The 26,658-nt window shown below is 38.5% G+C and overlaps 1 protein-coding gene across 6 annotated transcripts in view; it reads right to left on the reverse strand.

The window, feature by feature from the left end:
- Nucleotides 1-26,658, reverse strand: part of USP22 (ubiquitin specific peptidase 22) — a 113,638-nt gene that overhangs the window by 71,862 nt on the left and 15,118 nt on the right. For 4 of the 6 annotated variants that reach the window (XM_050905926.1, XM_050905925.1, XM_050905924.1 and 1 more), the window contains exon 2: nt 128-260. In XM_050905926.1, the coding sequence (XP_050761883.1) occupies nt 128-239 (112 nt within the window). In that variant the 5' untranslated portion in view covers nt 240-260. Of the gene's footprint in view, nt 1-127; nt 261-5,069; nt 5,112-7,200; nt 7,227-26,658 lie in introns of those variants that run through there. The other 2 variants (XM_050905928.1, XM_050905929.1) reach the window with 2 other exon arrangements.

A 26,658-nucleotide genomic window follows, 5' to 3' on the forward strand; every position in this document is an offset into this window, starting at 1 on the left:
CACAAATAAAATTGATCTCCCTGTCTCATGAGTTAGCTACAAGAAAATATCACCTTACTGGCCTGGAACTGACAGGGATAATACAGCGAGTTAAAAAGCACCAGTGGATATCAGGATGACAGCTTACCTAAATTGTGTCGCTTTGTCTTTGCGTGCTCGTGAATATGTTTCTTTGTAAAACAGCCAAAGAAGACACAGTAGAGGCAAGAGTGGAGTCTGTTCAGGTGGGCACCACACATATGACAAATGCACGACTTTGCCTGAAATAGAGAAACAGATACAGAATATGAGTGACAGAAACATATCTCCCAGTCCAGCTAAATGGACGTAGATCTAACTGCTAGCTTTCCCTTTTACTTGGTGCCTTTTGAACACTGCAGACCAGCACGGGAAACAGTTCTGCCCCATGTGACAAAACCACCAGCTAGACATATTAACGGAGAAAACTCTTTCATTCGTCCAATACATTTCCAAGTCTTGATAGGGAGAAGGTCTCACCTAAGAGCAGACGATAGTCAACCCATTTACAACTTTCAGCCTGTAGTTTAATGAACACTTCAAGCAGGGGTAAGCAGGCACTGCTGCTGAAATACACAAACAATCTTGCCATTCCTTCACTCCACCTGAGCATTTCTGTTCCCAAACCAACCATGTACCAGCAGAATGACCTGCACAGCCATGTGCAAGCCAGGAGAAAGATGTGTGTGAAATGAACCAGCCACTCCCCCTCAGATTAACCTGTATCAGTTCCTCCATCCAGCTCACTATGAGCCACACAAACATTCATTGCTGGTGCAAAACCTTTGGGCATTACGGCTAGTGTAGCACGGGCTTAACATTACAGCAGCACAGATGCTGATTACCAGGGGAGCGAGGCCTCGATGCATCCATTCTTGCTCAGTTCTTCAGAATCGCTCCCCATCCTCAGTCCCTACCTTGAAGCAATGGGCTTTGCTGCTCAACAGCCCCTTTGCTGAGCTGGTTCAGCTCGCTAACCTGGAAGTTGAAGCTAGACTAAAACTAATCTTTTGTCAGGTTAGTAAGTTTGGGGGGATGGGGGGAGATGGACTAGACTCGGATGAACATCAGAGCTCAGGGAAGGCAGATGCCCAGCAGGGAGGTAAAAGGGGTGAAGAGGCAGGAGTTTTGGGTGGCAGGACCACAGCACGAACTCTGCTTTTTCACAGCACTGAGCTCCTCGATCCACTCAAAAGCAGTAATGTAACTTGAACATTAAAGTGTTTGTGGGTATATGGCATTTCGTTTCTCTGCTGGGAAATTCTGCCAGATTAGTTCATTAGCTTTCTCTATACCAGTCCACGAAACAGTGGCGCAACATCAAACCCATACCAGTCAAAGAGTTACAGAAGTCCCTTTCGCCACTCTCAGACTGGCTTTGAACCAAGTGTGGAAAGCGACGTGCTGACTATTCCCCAGAGCAACCCAGAATGTGGAGGTATGTGATGAAAGTTAGCATGATTCACTGGAAATTAATAAGCATGCAAGCCTGACATGATGGTTTGCATTCCTATGGTAACAATACATTTTAACAAGTAGGCCTGGAGAAAAAAAAAAAAAGGCAATTAGAAGGTTAGACTTTTTGACTCTCAATCATATTTGAAGCACTCTTTAAGCCAGCAACACCCAAAACCCTCTCTTAGCATTAAACCCAGGTACTTAATAAATCTTTTGAAAAATTACTCTGTCTAGTAAGAGACTTAAAGAGAGTTTGAGGGATAAGTCTTTTGCTTAACAACACCGAAAACAATTCAGGTCCAATACCATCTGATTGGAAGATAGAGACAGGAGGAATTCCTCACAGTAACTTCACTTTTCATCTCAGACAACAGCACCTGCATTCAGACATATGTTTAAGAGTAACTGAACTTCCGTAACAGCTCAGAGCTACAGAGATCACTTAGAGGTACGCCTTATTTTACAGGCTAATCTGAAAATACTAATCCTTTGCTTGTCAATATAGAAGCACCTTTTTTCTTCATCTTAAAAAAATAAGAATCGGAATTTCTAAAATACTGAGCTATCATCTAACCCAGGCAGTGCATTTCATCAAAAATAACCCCCAAAGTTCTTCAGTAATATTTGCGCAGTCTGCCACAACTTAAAATTAGTGCTGAATAAACGATGCATGATCCTGTTCTCTAGTCTGGCATTTTTCTTTCAGAATACTTATGGCTGTTAAAAAAGTAATCAACAAAGAAGCTTGCAATATGCTGCACTGTGTAATTTATTTTCAAACTTCTACAAATTAAGACTTAAATCCTGAATCTCACATGTTGTGTATCCAAAGTTCTAAGTTCTGTTAGATGAAAATAGATCAGTTGAATCAAACTCCATACACCTACAGAAAAAAATATTTCAAAGTAGGACCAAAAAAATTCACCACCACCAGCACAATTTCCATCTTTAGAAAAATACTGCAGAACTGTCAAACTGTTGCCTAACGGTCGCTCTTTGGCTGCAAAAGCTAAATAGGATCAGCCTATCTGTTAAGATTGCTGCTATGACAACAACTCTAGCAACTAGCTATTTTACTTAGCCAGCTAAAAATAAATCTTTTAGCATTAAATGTATTGTAAACAGATGACATAACAAGCATGTAAAAACCGATCATTTTCGGCTAAAAGGCAGAAATTCATACCTTAAGAGTTTATATTTCAATGCAAATTAAGAGAAGTCAAAGAACGTAAAAAAAAAATTAGTGGTAAGTTAAAAAAGTTCAGTCACTTATTTAAAAGGAAGCTGTTTCATCCTTATCCTCTATTTGTTCAGTACAGCTCAAGATGTTTTTTCTAAAATTGTAAGAAAACAAGGTTAAAAGACAACAGAGTGAGGAAAGAAATCAATATCAAAACCCATAGTGGCTATTCTTAACTAGATTAGCTGTCTCCTTTTCATCTGTCTGTGCTTTTAAACAATTTGCTAAGTTAAAACAAAGCTGCCATCCTCCCACCCCACCCCAAATAATCAAATTACTTTGTTTCATAATACTCCCACCCCTGCTCACATCTCTTGAGGCTACAGTCTAAGATGAAACAGAATACTGCAAATGAGTAATCAAAATCAGTCGGATCCATAAAGTCACAAGCTTGCTTTAAAACACAACTTTTTTAAAAAGCAAGTTAGGTCTTGCTTATGGTCTAGATGCTTTAGGGAAGTCAACCAGCATTTTGGCTGCAGAATCAACCTGTGACTTCTCCTTTTCTCTGGTATGTCCTCCTAGATACAAGAACACCCCTTCCTTATCCTAAGACATAAACGTAGAGTCTTCCCCTTCCTCCATACCCTCTCCCATTATTATTCTGCTCCCTACTTGCTTCTCTCCTTTATTCTCCTCACCCTCAAGTACTCCACTCTCCATCTTTAATGCTATTCTCTCTCCCCACACACTCAGTCCCTCATCTTATGTCCCCAGCCAGTCTTCCTTCAGTCCACACTGAACCTCTGTCTGTCTATCCCCTTTAATTTTGCTTTGATATTCTAAGAAACTGCACACAGAAACCAGAAGAGGCCCCGCACATTTTCTTTCTGGAAGATTATAATCAGTTTTTTAAATGATAGAAAACTGGAAAGAATGGTCCTGCACAATATAAATGGTGTATGCACACACACACAGTAACTGACAACATTTCTGACAAAGCTGCAAGAGTGAGCAACATTAGATATCCGAATTCCCTCTTCAGTGTTTTTTCCTCTACTGATCTCCTTTATTGCTACTAAGACAGTGGTAACTCACACGCCCAGACCCTCAGCAATGGTTCTGTACCTTCTTTAAAGGAGGTTTAAACAGCCTAGCAAATGAGGATGTAAAAAACAGTGCACAACACACAAAAGAGAACTGGTTGTAATCACCTGTAACACAGGTCAATAGAGTCCATCTCTAAAAGGCTACCTGCTCTTAATATTGTTAATAGCTATGATATGAAATTTGTTAAAAAGAAAGCAGCAGGCATCAGTAGGTCAAAAACTAGACTGCTGACACTTCAAGTCTTCCCAAACTGTCAGAACGACTTATTATTAGTTTACCATCCTACCATCAAAACAGCGGTGGAGAATATTAACGCATCCAGCTGGTGGTGTTTTGCCCCAGCAGTTCTCTGCCTGACAGCTCCTGTTCCTGCTCCCCTTTCCTGGGCCAGCTCAGGCTCCACCTAAAGCAAGAAGGTCACGCTGGGCACATAGCATCAGTTGTTCCAAAAACCTACAAACCTGTTTCAACTTCATATAATATTGGCTCCTGAAATCAATGAATGGCAGTTTCGAGTGGCAATACACTATCCCTGCAAAGCAAACTGTGCAGAAAAAGCAAGAGGCATACAATAGACCTTAGCTATCGCAAACCATCCTTCTGTATTTCCAGTTATTTCAGAAATAGCTTTAGAAACTCATTTTTTATTTAATTGTACATGACAGGACACCATCTTTTTAAAGAAGTTTTCCACTAGGGTACTTAAGGAGTCTTGCCTCTTATGCTCACACTAAATATATCAAAGCACTTTCAGAATAGAGCTGTTTTCAGTTACAAGCTTATAAGCCAAAGACCTCCTACCTTTCACAGTCTGCAAACCATATTCACCACAAAGATTCATGGGAAAAGGTGAACTAGGTAACACTAACAAGACAGTAGGAGGCTTAGGAGGTTAAAAGATCATAAGGAAGCTGTTGTCACACTGTACTTGTTCACAAGTAACTCAAAGAAGCAGAACCTTAAGGTACTCTTAAAGCAAATACACCAGCTATGGATCCCTGCAAGTGTTTGATCACGTACAAATTCTTGGCATTAGGAAAGTAAAAGTTTCCCAATACAAATCTACTTCTATTTCCCCACCTTTTAAAGTAAGTTTTTGTGTAAAACAGACATAACATTTAGACACATCAGAAACAAGAGGAGAAAGTTTTTAATTTTCTAATACGTTATCATTATTATTGAAAGTCTTTGGAGGGGTATGCTTCACTTTCCAGCCCAAAACCAAGTCTAATTCTTCAGAAAGAACTTTAATCTCAGTCTACACGGATTAAGGTGTTTGTTGTGCAGCTCTAAATATGCCTACCTACAGAATACAGGTGTATGTGGGAAATTCTCCCTCCGTTCATAAGTTCGTCACCATGACCTCCTTTGTTCCCAAGCAGCAGCACTGGTGCTCCAGAAGCGTTACTTTAACTCAGACAAACTATTCCTTACAAGGTAGTACTTGAGTGGACTTGAAAGAAGGTGAACTCCAGGCACAAGGAGACACTGAGGAGCCCCACTCGTGGCCGTCGGATTTTGAAGTAGGATTTCTGTGACAAATTGAGAAACCTATTCCGAAGTTAACCCTGGTACAACCACCACAGCAGTTATTTAGGCAGGAGAAGCTGCTAGCCCTGAAGTCAAGAGGCAAAATTTAGCAATGCCATGAGATGCCTGGAAGCAGTGTATCTGTAATTCTCAATGCTTTCCCTCCTGTTAGGATTTTATGTTTCTATGTTTAAATTTGCTTTGAGTTAAAACTAGATATTATGAGATAAACAAATACATCCTTTCAAGTCCCATCCCCTTTTCCCAGTGATGCTTCCACACACTGGTGGGAGAGGCAAGTAGAGGAAAGCAACAAATGAGGGTCCACTTGCCCACAGCCTTAGGAACCTGTGACAGCTCCTGCAATAAAACTCTGCTTTCTTGCATTCTTAATCCCTTACAGACACACAAACAAAAGTGAAGAGACCGATTTAAAGTTTGCAGTATTCATTAGTTTAAGAGCAGAATAGGGGAAAGAAAAAAAAAAAAACAACCAGAAAAGTCAGGAGACTTTTGACTGCAACTTTTCAGATATGAAGTGCAAATGCCCTCACTGGGCCACAGATCAAGACATTTAAGGGAAATTTAAACATTTCCTCACATATTCAGAGTTCCTGGTCTTAATATGCACATTTTAGGTTCAGTCAATCCTCTTTGTCAATTTTTGCCTCTGCTATTCACCTTGCCATGTCTAGACCATAGCCTAGGCACAGACTTCTATTTTTATTCTTATCCATCTGTGTTGCAACCAATTTTTGTCCAAATGTAATATAGACACAGCAGCGCATGTTGAGTGACAAACAGCATGCTTCCCTTCGCCTATTTTTTGAAAGAAAAAAGGACAGATAATCACAAAAGGTCATATAACCGACCACTGCTTCTTTCTTCGCTGAAGATGGAGACCCTACGGCTATTCCAACAGCAGCGTTTCTTCTGCCTTGTGGGAGGAGAAAGCCAATATTAAACCACAGCTGACAAGATTTATTACTCTCGAGTACTCTTTGCACCTCAAGAGTAACAAATTTAGGTCAAATCTGCCTTACGACATTTTTATCACTTCTTAGTCTACATTTACTTCAAGATTCACTGTACTGCTTTCCTAAGGCAGGCATGCCACAGACCCATCATCCATTAGTATAGTGGCTGGGATATTTCATAAATGTAAATACTTAAAACTTCAAAGCCATGTTCTTTGGTTTCAAGAAACAAAAAGAGGGAATTGATTCTACAGTTCTCCGTGGTATGGCATATAAATCACTCCTCCACATGCTGATAGGATGATTCAGAGTTACTCTGAGTCAGTGCACATTTCTGACACATCAGCTTTAAAAAAAATTAAGTATTGTTCACTCACTTCCTGCAACCAAGTCTTAATTATGATATTGTCCAATTAGAAATGTCAATTATTTTTTTAAAAGAATATGCCACCAATACTGTAAATTTTGTTTCCAGCCCCACTAACGTCACGGGTACTAGTAAAGGTTTTATCAGTACTAGCAAAACTGTGCACTAGTTACAGAATTTTGTGGTTTGGTAAGTGTTCAGAAAGCAACCTTAAAAAAAAAAGCCAAGTACAGGTAACTTCTTAAACTGGGTTATTCTAAATGTTTGTTTAGACAGCAGCAGAAAAAGACAGTTAAGTATTTCAGCTCTTTTCAACAGCAAACATTAAATCTAAGGCACTTGCTCTGCACCGGTGTATTTGCTGGCTCCCATATTGCCATCGGGTGCAGCAGAGATAAGATGTCTACACAGCTTTCCTCGTCTGTGAACAGGACGTTTGGCTCTGACCATCTGAGCACAAGTTTGAAGACAATGATATCACAATTTATAATTAAAGATGAAATAGCCTAAGTTGTTAAATAATGTCACAGTTCTCAAACTGAGTGTAAGTAAAAATATACCATTATGACCATCTGAGCAGCTTGCTGTCCTTCTGTAGATTAGATTAACCCACGGCTAATTCCAACGACTCCTACTTCTGCCTGTAAGTGAAAAACACTGTGAAAGAGGGAAAAATGAAAGTACTGAACATGCTACAAAAGATGCTAGAAAGCAACTTGAGAAAACTTTTTTTTTCCCTTCCAAACGGATAAAACTTTTCCATTACACCTTATTCAAGATACAGCATCCCAGCAAGGGCATGAACTACCTGTCTTTTGATAAGACAAAGTAACATGTACATTAAACTCACCCGTTCCAACTTCAGAATCATTTTATCTTAATTTAACCCTGATTTTGAAAAAATATTAGTTGCACAGTACCTACTGCCAGAGGAAGAATGATTAAATATTTTCTGCAATTCAAATTCTGAAGGCAATTCCCCCCCCATTTTTTTCAAGTTTCCTCCCCCCTCCTAACTTCATGGAAGACACACTAGCAACCACACAAGGGAAAGGAGACTTGCAGTTTTTGAGGCCAATATCAGAATATTTTCAATGATCTGCTTAATTAGTACTTTTTGGTCTAAAAGTTTTAAAAGCACACTAATCCTATTCCTTTTTCAGTTGTAGTTTTTGGTTTTGACAAATTACCTCAATTTCCTCATCTGGCAATGACAAGCCTCTGCTAAGTGTTCTGTGGTGCTCTGATGCCAGGCTGACAAATTCTCTGGAGGCTGGGGAGAACAGGATTTTATCCTAATTAATAAAGCAGCCTGAGCTACCTTCTGCAGGAGTGACAGCTTGCCACAACAGCAGTGTGGCCAACCCACCAGGAACCAAAGCACAGTTGGCCAAATATTTTGACTGGACCATGATCCCCATCCAGAGAAATAATAATGGTAGAATTGAGGTAAAAAAAAAAAAAAAAAAAGAGAAGAGACTAATTAGGTTGTTTCCAGTTCTTGAACAGGTCTTCGAGTGTAAAAATAACCACAAAAATTACTGTGTTAGCCTGACAGTATTTTGTCTTGTGCCTTTGGACATAGTAAACAATTGTTTTTATTCTCTGCTCAAAGGGTGGGAAGATGACAAGAGAGGTACCATGCTTTCAACAGTTAGCTGAACACCAGAAAAATGCTCTATACAAAAGTGAATTGTTAGTAACAAAGAAAGAACACTGATCCAAAGACAAGACAAGAGGAACAAGCAGGCAAACCCTTCAAGTTCACAGGGCATAAGCAATACAGAGGGGCTGTTTCGTAACATGCAAGAAAAGACACCATCTATAAAAGCATCTTCTAGACACATCAGCTGGGAGCAACAACATTCAGAATAAGCCTGAAAGGACCACAAACATCTTTTGAAGTAACACTATCCATTCTGCTGACGGACGAATAAACTGGATTAAGTTATCCCAGAAACTTTCATAAAGCAGGTAATATCCCAGTGTCCACTGACTTACGAATCAATAGCCAGAGCATTCACTTTCCTTCTCCAAACTGTACCACAAAATGGGAATGGGTATTACTGAGCAGTTCTAGAGCACAGTGAGTAGTTACATTAATAACTCATTTGCATGGCAGTACTGTTCCAGCCCTAAATTGGCAGGGGTTCATGCCCTATCACTGTTAAGGAAAACATGGGTAACTTTTCGCTATGCAGCAGTTGGAAAAAGGTGCAGTATAAAGTAAGGAGACTCACTGATCTGAACTGAAAGAAGCAAGTTTGAAATAGCTTTGGGTCCATTAAAAGAAAGACAGACGGCAAACAGGTTCCACATAAAAAGCTTTAAAAATGCTTCTATACACACTAAGTGTCAGATAACATAGTAGGTTTTTTATGACTCCACATGCTTTTCTGAATTCTTGAGTGCATTAATTTAGAGAATAGTGTTAAAGACCATTTTCCACTGTGCCCAAACATACTACAGCTGCTCTGAGACCAGTAAAGGGAGAGAGAGAAAGGAAGAAGAAAAAAAAAGAAAAAAAAAAAATCACTGAACGTTATTTCAGAAAAGACAACTTCCTTTTCCCCCCTTCCTTATCCACAAATACCGGATTAATACATACAAAGATTGATCTATAGGAGTCAGAAAAGCCTTCCTTCCAGAAAGAACCAGACCTCTTGAGGACAGATACTTTAGTTCTCATCTACTAAACTTCATCTAGTAGTTGCTAACATTATATGCCGTTATACACTAGGATCACCCTATCCTAAAGCGACCTTTCCCATTCCTAAGCGAGCTACTTCAAGTCAGTCATTTTTCCCAAGGATTCAGAACAAGAATAATGACTTGTTTTCAATGTGGTCTTTCATTCAATAAGACCAAAGCTCCAATGAGGCTCTGCACAGGATTGAAAACATCAGTAAACTCATCTTATTTGTCCCCTTCCTACTGGAAGGGACTGGTTTAAACTGTTCTGCTTCAACTCATACAATTTGCACCTAACATGTATTTTTCTAAACGAAGCCAGGTGACCTCATGCTGATGAGAAGCACTCACATTTTTTGTTCCACTGGCTCAATTGTAGGTGGAACCATCTCCAAACGAGGGGCAGTGACACACATTTAGAGCAGTTGCAGCTATTTGTGCAGTAATCGCGCCTTCCTGCTCGAAAACAATTAAGACTATGCAGCTGGAGAGTTACTTATATTGACAACCTGTGCTATCTTAAGCTTGGAGTGTATGAACCCCGAAGGGAATTACAGTTAAAGCTCCAACACACTAAAGTTAATGGATTATATGTATGGACAATACTCAGAAGAGAGAGGAGACATTTTTCTGAATCAACTCTGCAACAAAGTTATGTTCTTAAATGAGAACTATGTTGTAGCCAAAGTCTATCCGAGCTCCAAAACCACAGCTTTGGTTCAAGGGCTCTTCTCAAGAGAGCAGTGCAAGTCAATCTAAAACTAGAGAACTTTGATGAGATTAAGAATTGTATTTGGGGGTGAACAGAGATCTGACTAGTTATCATTTAACCTCTACATACAGATTTTTTCCTGCTCTCCTTACTCTGGATGATATATCATGCCAAGAGCTGGACATTAAATCAGGGGTTTAAAAAAAAAAATTAAAAAATAAAAAAAACTCTTTCCAATTTTTGTTTCACACACAATTCCACAGCAGGTACAAGGCTGAAATGAAACTTGAGAGGAAAAAAATAAAGTTGCACAATTTAAAAGACAGACAGCACAAGCTAGAGGAGAAAAATAGGAGGATGCTCTAAAGATGTAATTTTGGTTTTCCCATATATAGTCACAGTAGTAAAAAGCTGTATTTCAACAAGAACAAAGCAATTCTCCAGAATTCAAATGACTATGCTGAAATTCCTTATTTGCTTGTCCTTTGGTAGGTGCTCATCCCCACCACTAGCATTTACAAATTTAAATGATTTCTCAAGTACTCTAAAAAAAGATGCATTTAAGAGCTTATTGTATTTTTAAACCATTTAAATAATGGATCTTGTTCAAATTAAATTGTATGTCCTTCTATAGTAAGATTCTTTTAAAAGTGGAAAGCATATTTGCCTTGTGAAAACGTGTAAGCTGCTTAGGGTTCAAATGCATGTCTCCTTCCCCGAATATAGATGATGCATGGATATGTTCTGTGTGTTGATTTTTATCTATTTCCTGCAATGCACCACTGCAGTAGCGAATTTCACATGAGAACAAGGGGCTTGCCAATACCGCAGTAGTGTATTCTAAGATCTAGTACAAAATCTATTACTTTACCTCACCATTCCCCCTGTCAGCAAATCGTGGAAATGTTTTTAAACGTCCTATTAGGTAATGTATTGATCTAATCTGTGAGCACGTGACTTGGGAAGCAATTCAAGGAGCAAGCTAAACAGACAAACCTGCCTGATGCTGTGCAGAGTCTTATTAAACCCTGCCCATGCTGCAGAGATTGTATTTTGCCCTGCATAAAACTAAGAAATTGGATTCTTCATATGAAAACAGGTATGCTCTTGGGAAGTTTGCCATACTACTTTGATGGAAATACTCTAGATAGCATCCTTTCAGAACGAAAAGAAAAAAGAAACTTCAGGATACGTAGGATCAAAGCCCTAACAAGTCCTACAACCTCATTTAGAAAAGCACAGATATTTCAGCTATCTTTTCTTTAACTACTCTAAGATGTCCATAAAAATACGTGAACTTAATTAGTCCACATCAAAGTCAAAGCAATTCTGCTAGTAGGAAAGATGGATGGGATGATGCTACAGCACAGATTCTCTGTGGCATGACTTATTTATGAGACAAATACTCTCAGCAAAAAAGGAGACTAGTAGAAAATGAGCAGCAATAGAGTGATGGAGTACATCTATTAGCGACTATTTGTTTTATTTAAAAAAAAACCCCAAACACCACACAAAAACAATGCCACACTAAATAGGGTAGATCCATTGTTGAGCCTAACCAAAAAGCATTAGTCTGGTAGAAAACATTTCTGCTTTTAAAAGCTTCCTATGAGTTATGCACCATTCTGTCAAGACTTAGAGTTATTACACATGACATTTTTATATTTACTGTGGCAAAGCAAGCCAACTGGTAGTACAGAAATTAACCCCATTACTTACAACTTTCCTGACAATTGTGGGTTTCAATGATGATACATGTAACAAACAAACAAGGCATACAAGCCAAACTCTTTTCTTGCCATAAGAATAAAACTTCCTCTTTGTCTAATAGAAGATGAAGACAAGTTCTAGTCCCCTCACAGTGCCTACAAGAAAAACCATTACGAAACAATAAAATAAACTTCCCTTTTGGTTTTACAAGAGCTATACAGAAATTTGCCGATTCTCCTTCCAAAGACTGATTTGCCCAAAGTACCACAAACCATTCCCAAGAAGCACATTCCCCCTTAAAAGCATGCCAGAAAAATGTGCTGACACAGAAAAGACCATTAACCCATACACACTAAATAGTCTTCATCACAGAACAAGTGCATCCTCTAAAATTACACAGCAAGCCTTTCAGAGAAAATAAGACAGAACATTCACAGGGTCTCAAACAACAGTGCTTTCACTAGCATTAAGCAAAAAAATGGAACTATAATGGACAAACTAGAAATTTTGCTTGTCTAGTTCCACTTATGATACTAAGACATCAACATCTGAGGACATACTTATGTTCACCTAGCTGTATATGCACAATTCCTGTGCATATACTCTAAGCCAACTAGCACATTACTGCCTAGGAACATCCAGAGAATGAAAGCAAATTCTCAATATGCTTGCACAGAACATGCTTTGATATCTAGTAAGCTGAAGCTTACTATTTCCTCATGCCTCAGTACAAAACAAATTAATAATTCATTTTACTAGAGCAAAATAAGAGGTCTTTCATTCACTAGAAAACTTTCACGTAAATTCGCAAACCTGAAGTTTTGGAGGTAAGACAGAGGTGGTCAGAACTGCAATTCACCCTTTACGAGATTTAGTATTTAGACAGATGGATATTCTGAACTCTACAGACAAGCAAGTCAGCTTAGAAAAACTGTTATTAAAGCAATATGAACACGAAATACCTTTTGGAAGAGAAAAGGAGTTTGGATTTCTCACACTAAAACTGGTAAGATGAATGAAAGCATCTTCAAAAAAAAAACCTGGGAAATAAGTATTCTCATGACAAAAATTTATTCCTTTATCCATTTAAAGAGTTTGCACATTGCTGCCGTCCCACAGAATAATCATTAATCACAATGTGTGTAGGAAGGTGGGTGATAGTTTCTTAGCAAAGAGCTTCTGCCTTTTTACAGAGGACGTACAGCCAATTATTATGTTTTAACACTTCATGCTGCGTTTGGAACATTAACCTGTTTTGCAAAATATGTTCATTTTACCTGCCTCTCAAAGGAATGAGTTTGGAGGAGCGGTGCAGTTAAATCGTTACTGCCTCTCAAGATCAGGGCACATGAAATTCCAGCTCCTCTTGCTCAGCAGGGCTTGGGGAAGGGGTGGTTTCCAAGTAGAGAAATTTGGAATCACCTAAATGGAATCAAGAAGCAACCAAAAAACCCTCCAACCTGCTCCCCCCAGAGAACAAAGAGCACCCCCAAAACCCAACACAAAACAAAAATACATCGCAATACATTCTCAATTTGGCACTTCACTAATAAGACTCAGTTCTTGGAGCTGAGTTTAAAGCATCTTGTCCACACGTTAAGAAAAAAAATGCTGCCATAACAAATATTTGCCTTTTTTGTAGAAACATGGAGCTACAAAGTTTCAGCTGTCTGCTCCTTTCCCCCTGCCTCCAAGATACTACCAAGCACTTTATTATCTCAAAGCCAACCTTCCATTAAGACAGAAAAGAACATTTTAAGTTTGTTACATCTGAAGTGTCTCTAACCTTACCTAGTTGTGTTTAAACTGAACGTCTAGTATAATATACAATCTTCATATTTTGTGGTTGAAATCTCTATTCCTCCCATACTATAGAACTTCAAATATACACCGGCACCAAATTCAAAAAAACGCAAGGACACCATTTCTTGATGGTTTCAGAGTGTTACTGAGAAATTGGGATAGCAATCCTTGGACAGGTTTAACACCGTAAAGGTCATCATGGCTGTGAAGCACTGGCTGAATTTCCATCACTGATGGAAAGATACTACTTTTTTTTTTTTTAATGAAGTTTCAGTTATAATGCTGAAACCTTCCCCTGAGAAGCGCAGGATGACAGCCTCGCAGGAGAAGTTCTCATTTCTTTCCTCTTTTTAGTTTTTTGACTACAGCTAAAGAGATCTCCTTCTTATACTGTGATTTTTTTTTTCCAGCAATATGCAACCACTCAACAACATTTCTTTGTTTTTGTTAATGTACCAAGCAATAGCATTAAGTAAAAATCCATATATCCCCTTCTCACAGATGCCTGTAAGCCATTAACAGATTACATTCCATGTATTAGTGTCATTGCTTTGTTCAGAAGACCTAAAACAGACAAATTTCTGAATTGAGATTTTTAAATTGAGTGTAGAGAAATTCATCCTGATATTTGTAACAGTCTATTCTGTATGTTACTAAAAGGAGTGCTATTAGGAAAAAAAGTTGGGTTTTTTTATTTAGTCACATGCAAAAGTTTGCCCTTTAATAGTGTAATTACAAATGCAATTACTTGTATCTTTTTGAGGTGTCATCATCAGTAGTTTTGACTTCAGGAAATTTACTTTGATTCTGATCAGTCACAGTTTAATAAACATGAGGCAAACCTGTAAGTGAGTGGAGTTGACATCCAGGCCCTAAATCTGTCCACTGACATTTGTGTAAAGAAAAAAAAAGGTCTAGAGCCTCACTGCAATGCAATTCTTTGAAGAGCAACATGGAGAACCATTAAATAGATTCAAATCTTCATCTTGACCCAGCTCCGACTGCTTGCCTACAATGAGTATGAGAACAGGATAGCATTTATGTGCACATCAGATGCCACTCACCCTAGCACCAAAGGGAGAAGCTTCTACTCATAGCAGCATTAAACTACATGAATTCACTAGAAGAAAAAAGTCCGTCTTTACTACTGTGAGAATAAATATCCAAACAGGGTTAAAGATAGGTATTTTTGTTGTTGTTTATTATTCTTGCTGTGGGGTTTTTTTAATTTAACTTCCACGCAGCTGCTGCATCTTATTAAAAAATTCTCCTCTGGCCCCTAACAGCAGAGTGGGAAGCGGCCAGAGCTTTGTATATTTGACTGGTACTACATGAAAAATTTTCATATTCAGCAATAAAGCCAGAGAAGAGGCAAGCCTACATCTCTCGTCCATGCCACCGAGTGTGGCAACTGCAGCTGTAAACCAGGGCCAAGCATGGACAGTCTGGAGGAGAGAAAAAGGAAGAAGGCTGCACAGCCCAAACTGACAGTGAAAGGGGCTGAGGGGAACTGTGCCAGAACCCAAACTGCTGCTGTCACCCACAAGGCCAGAGAGGCAGAAGTAGAGAAGCAGCACTACCTAAAAGAGTACTGAAGATGACGTAGCGCTAGCCTCTTAGCTAAGGCTCTGCATCTCTTGAGACTGAAGCCCACATTACAATAATGCATCTATTACAGGTATCAGCCACAGTAATTCTGTCTTTGTCTACAGCTAAGGACATAGGATCCAACAGTCTCAAAATCTGTGAGCAACCACAGAAGATACAAAGAAGTATTCCTTTTCCCATTGGCAAATGTTTTCCTAACAAGAAAACATCTCACATCACTCACAACTACAAAAACTGAGAGACAAGAAGGGGGCATAAGAACAAAAACATTTTTCATTTCCACAAATACATGAACAACAATCTTGCAGCAACAATTCCAGTGTCACTGTTGTAGATTCATAAATAGTGATTCATGACTATTTTGAAATAGCATTTCTATGCCATGCTTCATCTTCTAACATTTATTCTGTTCATTCATAGTTTGGACCAAACTGGAAAGACACATGGCTGAATTTCAGAGAGTTTGAGTACTTGGAACTTTTATCAACTTCAGACGTAGCTGCAAGACTGCAGCAACCCTGAAAATTAACCCATCAGTAGACTCCAGCTAAGTACTACATGTTGATGGCATGCATAATCTCCTACAGCAAAAGATACAAAGATTTGACAAAAACATTTTGTGCTGACCAGCCAGACCCTGCTCTCTTCGCTTATCTTCTGTATTTAGGAGAGAAGTGCTAAACCCTTAACTCACTATAAACATTCCCTTCAACAAAGGCTGATCACTTTAGTTTAGCACCATTTACATGCCACCAGCATTATTTCCACATCTTCCCTTTTAGTAGGCCGCTTGATTACATAACGCTGCACATTGAAAACAAAAATTAGTAGATTATAGTGTTTGGTTTCCTTTAAGGACATCGTGCTTGGTTTGTCATTTAATGCAAAAAGTGTTATTTTAATTTAAAGCATGGATATAAAAATTAGTTAAGACAAAACAAATACAGACTGCAGCAGCCAGCTGGGCTCAATGGCTAGGAAAGCTTATTAGGCAAAGCACATGCTTTTAGCTAGAACACACCTCTGCATTCCAAAAAGAAATCCCAGCAGGACAGCAAGCTTTCGCAACACGGGGATAAGAAAAGCAAGCAGAAAAATTCCCAGGCTGTTAATTACAGTGAAGGCCTATTTCATAATATCAACAACAGATCTTTCTTCCTATTTTCCTTGCTCTTTAAAGGACAAAATAAAACAAAAACAAGGCACCTCCACTTTTGCCATTTTGCTAGCCATGTTTTAAAGAGAAGCCTGTCTCTAGAAAAGCTTCACCTACCCTCTAACTGTTCCAAAGGAAGGTGTTGGAAGGGCTGCAGAAGAAAGGGTGAAAATATAATTAAGTGCAGATAACATTACTTTCAGGACCTAAAACATCCCCTCCTTCCTTGATATCAAGCATGAAAGCATACCCAGAGCCATAAGCATTATATAATCTGTCTGTGTAAACACCAGTTTCTTTCTGAATTAATTAGGTTTCATAAAAGTCTAATATCCCTATTAAAATATGAAAGATGGAAAGGAAGAAGACATTTCAGCCAAAGTGCTAACCAATCCTGGCGAGATAAAAACCAATCCGCTCTCATGCTACCAAATACGGCCAATGCTAAGCCTCCTTTTAAGTACCTTCAGAACAGAGTGAAAAGTAAAAAAACCCAAAACCAACCAACCAAAAAAGCCCCCCAACAACCACGCACACCAAAACAAACAAAAAATCGTAACAACAACACAACACTTTTATGGGGTAAAGACTTATCTTACAAAGCAATTGGGGAGTTCTGAGAACCATTTCTGGTAGCCAGCTCCAAACAATTGTTGGTAACCTTCTGAAAGGAACACAGCTTTTACTTATTTTTACTTATTATTTTTCAACAGCAACTGAAAAGCTGAGGCTAACAACTTAAAAAAATCCAAAAACTCTTCCAGTTCTTGAAACTATTCAGAGTTCTGCAGAACAGGAACCGTCAAGACAGAATGCTTTCGACACAATGCCATTGTTTCATTCCACAATGCATCTTTTTGACAATACTTCAGAACGCATAATATGCACGTTGCTTCACATTCTCACAACAGAATGCTCTTTAAATTAAAATACTGGAACTCAAGTTACGAGACAAAGAAAAATGTTTAAAGGTGCCGAAGAACATCTTAAAGCTATAGCCAAAAAAAAAAGCTTATAAATCTCAGTGAAAGACAAAGACCTGATTTTAAAAAGAAACGCAAATGGATTCACCCTTCAGCAGTTTTAACTACTGCCATTATATGTCAGATCAGTGGAAGTATTCAAAACACAATACTCTCACCTTTCAGATGCTCTACTAGCCGTTATGTCTGTGCCCTGTAAGCAAGAAAAAGTAACATGCTACATAATACATAACATTTTCCACTTCTTTTTTGGTGAAGACATTAAGATTTCTAGTAAAGATTTAATTCTGTCCACTGCCAGAGAGCTAGAAGAACAGTACTTTGATGTAGAAGACAATTTGCCTGTCAAAGTTAATAAATTACTCCAGTTATTCTTTGATTAATCACACAGAAATTAAGAACACGGAGAAAAGGTTCTCTAAGAGAGGGGAAATTTTTCAGAAAGTTTGCAGGCAAATTCAAGCGTTTTTCATCAGTACTGTGAATCCATGCCTGGGCATTTCTTTCTCAGTAATCAAATAATTCTTGAAATTAAAGTGCCAAAAGACTTAATCAGAGCAGGATTTCCTGACATCCCGTTTCTGATAATCAAGTGATGGCAGTGGTAACTGATGAGGGAAATGGAGGAACAGTACTACCTACATGTGTTAAGCCCAAGATCTGCATTAGGACTCCCCAGTTCACCAATCCCAGGTAAAACTTATCTCCTAAGAAAAATGAAGAAAAGATTTATCAAATATATTCATACTCCACATGACCCTTTGGACAAGTGTTTTTGCACAGCAAACTCATCACTATGGTTTTGCTAGAGAAAAGTCAAATGATGACACTAAGAAGAGACAGGAGAAAAAAATTCACATCATGGATGGGGTCAGGAATGCTATGAAGAAAGAGGGAAAACAACTCTAGTGAATGTGACAACTTCTTAGATATCACTATTGCAGGCAACTCCTTCTCCTTTAGCACTTGGTACAAGAAACATGAAGTATATATAAATGCTGTTCTGTGCAGTGTTCAACTACTAGAACACTTAAATACGCCAGCATTTAGTGCAGCTAGAAGTTAATTTCACCATTCATGTAAAGATTCATCTTCAGTTTTACTAAGATATACAGTTTGTCCTCCAAACTTTAAACTATTTCATGAAAACAAAGACAGTAACCCCCCAAATAACATCCATGATAACAAGTACGCAGGATAGCTATTTGTACGTATCCCTTCAAATTTTGTAAACCAGTTCAGTTTTTGTTTCAAGAAAAAACCCCATGATTTTCCTCTCTATCTTGCAAAACAGAGAGTATTGCAACTAAGATCAAAACTGTTTCAGCCCACTTCATTCGTGTCCCCCTTTTCCTTCACTGGCTCTTGGGAAACTTTGCATTTTGAGAAGAACTATCCCATATATATGAATCTTCCTTGTCAAATGAAAGTACAACTTATGTACCTATATATACACACACATATACATACACATCTATGTGTTAAAAAAGTGTAACCATTCTACTTCGAAGAAAGAAAAGGGAATTTGAATCTCAATTTCCTGTAAAGATAGTTTCAGGGTGTACTTCATGTGCTCTTAACATTGAGTACATATTGAGCTCCAGGAAGCCACCGCAAATTTTCAACTCAAAAATAGTGTCTGAACACAGGTATAGTTTGTATGAGAAAAAGATACGTTTTTTGTAGAGGCCTTGCTCTATTTATGTCTACTTATATTAATGCCATAGACATTCAGTAGTTAGCATCACACACTTTGACAAAGCATATCAGTTCCTGTAAGAGCAGAGACCTTTAAAAAGAGAGAAATGCACAAGGAGAAACTACAAGACATTCATCAGTTACAGAGAACGTTCTAGAGCACGTGCACCTGACAAATCAGTAGCATTTGGCATTTTAGTAGTAACAGTGCCTGCAGAAGATGCTTGAAAGAAGGGAAGAAGATAGTCTGTTTATGCATTACAGGTGATTGCCAGCAACTACTCATGCACACACCATTGATTCATTCAGACAAGATAGTCAGAACTACAGTTACTGTCACATTTGTCAAGCATAAAGAGACATAACTTAGATTCTACCTGACATTAGCAAATACTGAGCCCACAGCACGTCCATTAACACTAATAATTAAGGTTAGTAGTGTTTCATTTACCAAGGGAGCACCTGTACAGTAAAGCTGCAGACTGCTTTTAGGAAAAAATTACTCTCATATAATTTACAGTTTATCTTATCAGGAAAGTTTAAGGGTACTTGGGTGCACATGCATTTTCATGTAAAGCAGAACACAAAAGAGACAACTTCAGTTGTATAATAATCATGCAATTTAAATAATCTATTTGGAAAGGAAAAATCATAGATCTGAGGACTCCCAACTGAAAGAGAGATACAACTCAAAACTGAAACATGCACTGGTGCAACAAATTGCTTTTTAACTCCTATAGCAAACACGATTGAACTATTTGCAGATAGCAATTGTGACAAAATCAAATCATCTTTTTTCATCATCCAAACAGAGACTGGTGTCGCTGGCATCTACAAAGCCAGACTGGGCCGTAGTCAGTGACCTCGTAATCCTGTTTAATGGAACCTCAGTTTAACGTGGCTGCCATGATTCAAACAAGCTACAAGAAAAAGAACTCTCCTCTTTGCCAGCTGAACTCCCATAGTCTGTCTAATGATGAAGCAGAACCCACTGTTCCTCAGGACACTTGCTCGAGGACAGCAGAGCTTACTCAGAGCTGTGAAGGAAATACCTGCTCGAGTCTGAAACAGGACAGGAAAGCAATATCCAAGCAGCCTTCCACATGCAGCTTCTGATTTGACACAGTGCTCCAAAACGGATGGGAAAAGGCAGCTCCAGCATTCACGTACTTGGAAAAAGATTACTGTCATGTCTACAGTAGAAAATACTGACATCTTGATGATAATCCTAAAACATGGGGCTTGTGCATGTGTGGAGTTAGTTAGACCAGTATCAGTGTAACTATTCTGTGTACCAATGTAAAAATCTCATAATAAACTGCAGGCAGTTTATTAAAAGACTGAATTGAATTGAAAACCAGAAACAAAGCTAGATCACCAGATCTTTTAAATTCTCCAAAAAACCCCAAAAAGCATTACTGGGAAAAAAGCAGTAGCTGCAAAGCCTCACAATCCAGTGTGCAAACAAGTTGCTCTGTTATTTGGTTCAGAATGTAAGGTGGTCATCTGAAACAGAAGGGCTTTTACAGTTCATACAAAAATTATTCCTGGACTAGCTCAACACTTCTCCCTAAGGTGTAGCTCTTTGAACATCAGAAGTTCAAACTCACAGGTCAGTATGTAAACAAAAGAGGTAAGCGAAATCTTGTTTCTTTGCAAGCGGGGTGGTAGGGTGTGCTAGGTAAAGAGGAGGAAGAAGAGAAAGCAGTCATATACAGATGAATTCCAGTTACCTAAGACTGCTGGGCAAGCAGATAATGGGTAGAAATAACCAGAAGTCCATTTAGCGATAAGAAATCATTCTGCAGTTCTCCAGAGAGGGGGATTATTACCACTCAGGATTTGCAAGCATTACAAGATGGTCAGCTGCAACATCTTAAAATACAGATTTGCTGTGTTCGATAAATATTCAAAATACAGTCCATCCTCACAGCCGTTGCACTGCACATACATATAAAATAGGGGTTTGGAGAATTTACAACAAATCCTCCATTATTTTAGTCACAAATGAACTAAAAAAGTGGGTCCATTCATATTTTACATATTGGTCAGACCACCTCTAACAGTCAACATAATAATGAAGATTTTGCAAACTTAAAGTTGACTAAAATATTACAAGAACAGGCCTGGAAAGATTGCCCACCTCCTTCGTCTTTCTTCCTAACATGTTTTTGAAAAAGACTGAAGAGCAGTGCTCTACAGTAGTGACAATCTTTCAAAAGTGGCCACTATTTCCATCATTCTTCAACAAGACTCTTGGGGAGGGAGCAGAGGAATGGCGTATGCATTTACACGAACACTACCGTCTCCTTACACCTCTTCTTTGTGGCAGTTGCATCTTTCCATCTTTACAGCAAAAGAAGATACTCTCTCTCCCTGGGCAGCTAGATTCTGCTTCTACTGAGGACAAAAAAAAAAAGTCAGAAACAGCAGCTATTTCAAGGGATAGCAGTTTTTTATTCCAAAAGTTTTATGCAGCTCTTTTGCTGCCAAGTATTCTCTTAGAAAACAGGGAAAAAACCTCAGAGTAACCATTAATATTCTACGTAATTAAAAGAACTACTAAATTCCTTTTTTGATCAAACAAGAGGAGACAGGAACACTGATAGCCACGCACATTTGAAGAAATTACCAAAAAAAGATAAAGGTGAAAAAAAAGTTATGCATGTGATCTAGCTGTGCTGCTCTGACAAAACACAGCAGACCTTGAATCCTCTTTAATTGATCGTTCAATTAGTGAACCTGATCCTTAAAAATGCAGAGAAGAAACAGATTCTGTACTATACTGGATACCATACACCTTGAAGTATCTTGTATTACCATTCTCCACTTTTCCTTCTCAAGGTTAAGCAAATTACCATTGACTACATATGTGTGTTTTTTAATATATATACACACAGAAAAAAACCCTAATTAAAGTAAAAAATCCATGGCAATGATATTCTGCGCAATGAAATGAAGTATTAAAACCTCAAAATTCAAATTGAGACTTCAAAAAAGTTAAGATTTGGAAACACATTTATATTGGCCAAAAAAACCTCTGAGCTCTACCCAACATGTGGATGCACAACATGTGATGAGCAACATCACAAAAAAGAAATAAATAAGTCTTCTTACAGGCTTCTAAATACCAAAACACATTTTCTCATCACACAGTTCTGGTCTCTCATGCTATGAGATAAAGTTCAATAGGAGTCTTCCATGAGACACTGGGACTGAAATGAGAAATTTTAAACTATTTACAATAATTATTTGCATTTTTAGTAAAACAATATAGATGAAGTCACTGTATGATTAACACTAATACAATGGAACAGTGACTGTTCAGTGTACCAGTAGTTAGTAACTGAAGGTAGACTGATTGGAACAACGTAAGTGACATTTTTCTTCTTTTATGATTAAGGTAATACCGTGGAGAAGGGGAAAGCTTTACCAAAAGTAACTACTAAAGCAGCCTTTACATACTTTTTTGGACTTTTTTTTTTTTTTTTAAATGAATTACCTACAGATACACATACATCTACATATAAAACATCAACTGAATGTGAGACACTGCCCAATAGACGAGACAGAACAGTGCAAAAAGCGTAATGAAGCACAGGCTTAAGAACGAACCAACCACACACTTCAAACACAGACTGCTAGCAAAACTAGTAAAATTAGTGCTTTGTTTGTTGATCATACATGAATTACAGTTACGCTTTTATTGCTCTGTGTTTTGTTCAAATATACCCCAGTGTACCTTGGCACAAATCTACGCTTCAAAAATCAATGGAGTAATTAGAAAAGCTGTAGAAAATTAGTGCATTGAGTAGTATTTCCATCATTTCTCCTAAGAAATTATTAACAGACATTAGATACCATAAGTAGTGCTTTCGAGGGACTTAAGAGTATACTCATTTGGTTTTCCACTTTTAAAAAAAGTTATCATTTCCAACTGGCTTCCCATCAGCCAATATAATGTTACTTCAAGATTCTCTCTAAAAAGAAGGAATGGTGGAAGAATCAAGAAATCTTACGTGCTACTACAGCACGAAAGTGACAGGTTCTTGGTTTTCAGACTGATAGAAATATTTTCTTTTGTTAAGTGGTTTTAAATTTGAATGTCAACACATGCACGCACCAACAGAGAAAGTTATCACTTCTGTTTAACATGCAACTACAGACTTTGCACAGAATTTAAGCACTTAAAAGACAAAGCAAGCAAGAAGGTCCATCCATATGAAAAAGCTGTGTTCATGCAAACGGGGAGGCTAAGTCTACACAGTAATTTCCGCTGACATTATAACGTCCTTTGGGGAAATGAAACTTGGCCAACAGCATCTGCGCCAAGGCCTCATGTTAGCAATCGTCTATGACGGAACACATTGCTGGGATGGACAGAATCAGCTATACCACCAAAAACCACTCTGACAGAATCAAGCCAAAAATCATATTTCACCTTTGAGATACAGAGGGATAGTTACACCCGAACAGCACTCTGGCTTGTTCTATGCTGCTTGAGTAGCTAGTCACTAGAGTTACTTCCCTGGTGTATCCTCACTGCTTACACCAGGGGTTTCCTGAACCGTTCATTTTATGACACTCTCTTCCCCCATTATCTCCCCACTCAAAACAAGAAGCTTTGCTTCCAACTCTTCTACCTTCCCTCGCTTTGTATTAGATGTTGTATGGGCTTGCATCTCTCATTATTTTCACTTTACTTACCTTCCATACAGAAATCGAAAAGTTTTTTTGTTGTGCTAGAAGGTAAAAATTTATATCAAGTGGATCTAAGCAGAAGACTGAATTGCAGAGAAGCCTGAACAAGCCAAAGGATACATGGCATGGGTTCTGTGTGTCCTGCCTTCCCTTCTCAATTTCAGTTCTCTCCCCAAATCAACATGGATGGTCTGCTGGTATCCACAGCTTCCCTTTAAGTAGGGAATCCATCTGATGCAATCTCAAAAGTTACCATGTTGCATTCCAACAGGGAAACGTCATCAAAAGGTAGGACTCCACAAGCTCTGCCCCAAAGCTGCAAATGACTGAGGTCTGAAATCAATGTTCAAGCAAATAGATAAGCTTAATGCTTCTTGCCTCCCAACTGAACAATTGAATTTGGGAGGGGGAACAGCTGCTTTGGACTTGAAGATCTGAAACTGCAGTCTCACTGGGAAAGAGAGAACTAGGGTATTTATCATTATTTGCTTTCCTTGTTCTTCCCCATACTACAAGAACATTAACAGTTTTCAGAAACTCTTAATTATTTATTGCTCCCAACACACTAACAAATATTCTTTGGCAGATGAGGCGTACTTTTTAGTATGCTCTTCCACTGATCTAGCTCGTCCCTGTTTCCAAAACTAAGACAGACTTACCAAAACTTTCTGCTGGTTAGGACATTAGCTGGTATACTAACAGCTTGTTAAAGCTCCAGACCCCTTACCAAAGTTAACATAATAGCAGAAGTTTGCACATGCTTGGCATTGGTTAAAAAAAAACACAAAAACAAAAACAAAACACACACCACCAAACCAAAACCCAAAAGAAGTTCTATTTGCTATTAAAAATAACCACAGTGCAATATGCATTTTGCTAAGAACAGAGAACTCATCTTGCAATTTGTTCTAAACAAATCTGTGTTTCTGCACTCACAGAAATGGTACCAGTAACAAACTCAACATCTATAATGCACGTGGCAAGACAGATTCAGCCTCAATCTATCATTTACTCAGACATGTCAGTCGAGGCCAGAAATACGAGAGAGAACTCAACCTTTCTCTAGTCAGCTCCGAAGAGCTGTGCAGGCTACCCCAGCAGCAGGATAAAGTTGTCTGGGCTCTTAAAGCCCCTGTACACAGGAAAATGAAAGGCTAATACATATGCACAAACCACAGCATTGGGATGGGAGTGACAAGGGAAAACATGGGAGTGAGGGAGAAAGTGAATTACTAAGTGTTTTACCTGAGCAAAAAGAGAACTGCGTTGGCATACTTCACTTGAAAAACCAGTTAAGAGCTCGAAGCAAAACCAGGGAATTCTTGAGGAAAGTATTACAATTGCAAATCACCAGCAATCTCACATAGAGTAGAGCAAAAGTATTACATGAGATCCCACACAGATTTCTAGTCCTGATCTCTTGCTTTGTTTCTATGGTTATAAACATGTGCAGTGTTTTGTGGATAAATACGTGGTCTTTACGCTTTACAGTGGGATTAAAAAAGAATGAGAGTACCGCCTCAGGCCTTCTTGAGAGTACCTCAAGTTGCTTAAAAGCTACCCCTGCCAAGTAAAGAGGTGGTTTACTCAGGTCCAAAAGTCGTCCTTCCTAGTTCTGACTTTCAAGATAGTGTTTCCTATAATCTGGTAGTGCAAACAATTGAGGCACAAAGAATGAAAAGTAGGGAAGGCTGCATGACATACACAACTTGGGTGATACTAGAGCAAACTTTCCGACACCACATTTTTGCCTGGATCTTGACCTATGGGAACACATTCATAATAATGTAACTTCTATGGCAACTTCTCTTAAAATATAAGAGAGGATAAAGTTATTGGTGACACAATGCCTAGCCACTGCACATTGAGATTTATGCTGGAAATACACTGGGAAAAGCACATTAGCAAGCTTATGTCTGACTAAACCATCAGTAAATCTCACTTCCCTGATAATCAAACACCACCGTGCACAAAATGTAGTTTTTTCAGAAGCTATCCATTAAATAACTTGCATTTTTCTACAGCATGTATATGAGGGCAAATGTTAAGTCATTCTGGGGGACCTCAGATTCTGTACCAAAAAGCCACCAATTTTCCTCTTCAGAGCTCTACAATGTCTCAGAGACAAAGCAGCTACTGATGTAAGGGCTTGTAGAAGCCTTACAAGTGACAGATGTGACCAAGTAACAGTGGTGACCTGTACTATGTGATCTGGCTTACAGTATCATCTTCCAGTAAGCCCAAATAACAAGAAGTTTGTAAGTTACAGCCATAAATTCCAGGAACAGGATATGTGTCCTTGGGCATTTAGAGCAGCATAGAATAAAAATTCCAAGTGAGATAAAATTATAACCACCTAACCTAGCTAAAGTAGTTGTAACTAAACCAAACAGCATCTTAGAGGCCAGTGCCTAGATATGCCGGCCATTATCAGTAAGAGTTCACAAAGTTTCTCCTTCTTTTGAAAGATCGTAAGGACACAGATGGCAGAAGAAGCTACAGTTCTTCAGAATCAAGCCAATCTAGTAATTAGCACATGTTCTTATAGAAAACATAAAACTTCCACAGCACCCAACTATTGCAGAGAACACAACTAAAACAGCAAGGGGGACACTGTTTAATTCCTTTCTAAATGCCCCTCGCCCTACCTCAAAAGCCTTCCTTCCTTTTTAACCTGAACACAAAATAGAACTTCCCTACAAGCAAAACCAGAAAAATTAGCCATCATCAGAAGTTCATCTACCTCTTTACTAGCGCTCCACAGGAATGTGTTTCACTATGTAATAGTTTTTCCTCCCTGAAGTCAGAACAGTCATAAAAAAGGGGGAGGGGAGGTTGATTGCACTAGTTCTACAGCATCTGGCTATGCAATAAGACTCTTGAAATAATTTTCTCTAGTGTAGCGTATAGCCAACAAATCTGGCAAGAAGCAACTTTAAGCATGTGTTGCTGTGAC

Source organism: Gymnogyps californianus, chromosome 15, assembly GCF_018139145.2.
Source record: "Gymnogyps californianus isolate 813 chromosome 15, ASM1813914v2, whole genome shotgun sequence".
In the NCBI taxonomy this organism is placed as follows: domain Eukaryota; kingdom Metazoa; phylum Chordata; class Aves; order Accipitriformes; family Cathartidae; genus Gymnogyps; species Gymnogyps californianus.